Source organism: Pteropus vampyrus, unplaced genomic scaffold (genome assembly GCF_000151845.1).
Source record: "Pteropus vampyrus isolate Shadow unplaced genomic scaffold, Pvam_2.0 Scaffold157, whole genome shotgun sequence".
Taxonomy (NCBI): domain Eukaryota; kingdom Metazoa; phylum Chordata; class Mammalia; order Chiroptera; family Pteropodidae; genus Pteropus; species Pteropus vampyrus.
This window is the reverse complement of record NW_011888938.1, coordinates 1,899,418-1,901,891: the sequence shown is the minus strand read 5'-3', so window position 1 is coordinate 1,901,891 and position 2,474 is coordinate 1,899,418. Positions and strand designations below refer to the sequence as shown.

At 60.5% G+C, this 2,474-nt stretch overlaps 1 protein-coding gene across 1 annotated transcript in view; it reads right to left on the bottom strand.

Moving 5' to 3' along the window:
* The window catches only part of ADAMTS13 (ADAM metallopeptidase with thrombospondin type 1 motif 13), a 33,038-nt gene that overhangs the window by 18,983 nt on the left and 11,581 nt on the right, over positions 1-2,474 (bottom strand). Inside the window, exons 6-10 of the mRNA XM_023536470.1 lie at positions 2,180-2,422; positions 1,252-1,356; positions 710-861; positions 536-599; positions 368-464 (exon numbers count right to left, since the gene is read on the bottom strand). Coding sequence (XP_023392238.1) covers positions 368-464; positions 536-599; positions 710-861; positions 1,252-1,356; positions 2,180-2,422 — 661 coding nt within the window. The remainder of the gene's footprint in view (positions 1-367; positions 465-535; positions 600-709; positions 862-1,251; positions 1,357-2,179; positions 2,423-2,474) is intronic.

The window sequence follows — 2,474 nt, the reverse complement described above, 5'->3', positions numbered from 1 at the left end:
CGTGGCCCCCTGAGCAGACAATCCCAGGGGGTCTGAAAGCACGTTGGTGGCTCCAGGGGCTCGGGAAGGGGGTGTGGGGTGTGACTGCTTAACGGGTCTGGGGTTCTTTTTGGGGCGATGGAGATTTTCTGGAACTGGATAGAGGTGGTGGTTCGCAATGTTGTGAACGTGCTAAATGCTACTAAATTGCACTTTAAACGGTTGACTTTATGCCACGTGAGTTTCACCTGAATTTATAACTACAAGAACCAGTCGTGGCTTCGCAATGCTGGACCACATTGCTGCAGGGGGTGGGGGGAGAGAATTCTCTCTGCAGAGACTCGAGCACCCTGGAAGGCAGCTGCATGCAGACAGGGAGGTGGGGTACTTCGGGGTCCCTGCTCTAAGGAGTACGACCGTCCTGCGGTATGCAGTGTGGCCCCCATGTAGGTATTGGAGGCTCCCTCTTTGCTCTCGAAAGCGACCTGGTGTGAACCACAGCCCACAGCCGCCCCAGGCCTCAGCTCCTCCAGGGCCCGCTGGGAAGCTGGCCTACCTGGGTGTTGCACATCTCGGCCTGGAGGTCGGCACCTACGCACGCACGCCCCCCAAAGGCAGGTCTGAAAACGCCCAAGAGGCACAGGGGGTGAGAGGTGACCCGCTGCCCCCAACAGGGAAGTGGCGCCTCCCCCTCCCTGACCCGGGGGACAGGGCCACCTCGGGGCAGTACCTCGGGTTGTTGCACTGCCGCTTCCTGGTGACCACGCCTCCCCCGCAGGAGCGGGAGCAAGGACTGGGGGGACCCCAACTAGACCAGTGCCCGTGCACCACCCCCATGGGGGTCAGCTCCGCCAGGGAGCGGCAGTGACCCTTGGAGCACCACTGCAAGAGAGGGACAGCACCATCTCCCACACCCACAGGCACCCCACATGCCCAGGGCACCCCACACCCACAGGCACCCCATATGCCCAGAGCACCCCACACACCCACAGGCACCCCACATGCCCAGGGCACCCCACAGCCACAGGCGCTCCACACCAGAGATCATATCCATGGAGCATGAGGCACCTTGCTGCCCACCTCTCCTGACCAGGTGACCCAGGACAGCTCAGGGTCATCTGCCCTGGCTTTCTGATGCCCCCGTCTCCCGCCCCAGGAATGAAGGCTGCAGGCTGCAGGTGCCCTGAGCAAACGCGCATGAGCATGCACGCACACACACGCACACACGTGCGTGCTCACACGCGCGCACCCTCCTTCACTCCCTGCTCTGACCTTCTCCAGGCCACACTCTGTCCCGTCCAGGAGAGGAACGAGGAGGCGGCTGCAGCTGCTTTGGTCCAGGGGATTCGTATGGCAGGAGAGAGCCTGGCACATGTCCTAAGAGGAGAGACGGGCAGCCAGCTCAGGGGCCACCAGGGCCTTTTGGGTCCGTGCTCAGCCTTCAGAGTCCCTCCTCGACTGCAGGACACAGTGACACAGCCAGCACACCGCTCTGTGGGCCCTGGTGGCCAGGGAGGATGAGTGAGCATGGCCGGCTTCTTGATCCAGAACGGGGACAGTAACCAGGGCTCAAGTTCCTTTTAGGGACCCGTGCAAATGTTTTCATTTCTTTTAAAATCAGAAGAAAAAAATAAACTTTTAGGTCAAAGAAAATGTCCTAGTATGTAATATTAACATATATGTATTTATAATCTATTGCAACTATAATTACATGTTATAATTAAAATATATCATAATTAATATATACATATTTATAAAAGTTTAAATGTTTTGTCAAAATGCCACAATATAAGTCTTGCTATTTCGCATGGAAGAAGGGGCCCCGGAGGCAAAAGTGCCTGGGGCCCATTAACATCCTCGGAGGAAGTCTGCCTTTGGGGTGCAGGCCCCCTCACCTCCCCTCCCTCTGCTCAGGCCCTGGGGTTCAGCTTGGAGGTCACTTCCTCCAGAAAGCCCATCAGCGTCCCTCGGGTTGGAAGCCCGTGGCAACTGCCTACTCGCCCATGGGCTCAGGGGCCTGCCAGGGCCGGCTCTACATAATCTGTGGGGCCCAGTCAACATGAAAATGTGGGGGCCTTCTTCAAACATTAAGAATTTGGGAGGCAGCTGACAGCCGGCACCGCGGGGCATGAGCTGGGCGCTGGGGACGTCGGGCGTGAGCAGACGGGCCCGCGGCAGGTGCACGGAGGCGGGGACTCACAAGGTCCTCCCTGGCGAAGGTGCAGGCGACCGCCCGAGGGCCGAAGGCGACACGGCACTGCTCATCGGCGCCGTAGTAGAGGCCTGGGTGCGCCTCAGGAGGGCGCCCCGCGGGCCCGGACCGCGGCCCCGGCGGGTCCCACACGCAGCGCGCCCGTCCTGTGCTGCGACAAGGCCCGGGCTCAGGTCCCGGGTGGACACCGGGTGGGCGCGAGAGGTGAGGGCATTTGGTGCGGGGGAGGTTCTCAGCTGGTGCCCGTACCAAGTCGGAGCGCAGGCCCCGGGCGCGAGTGGAG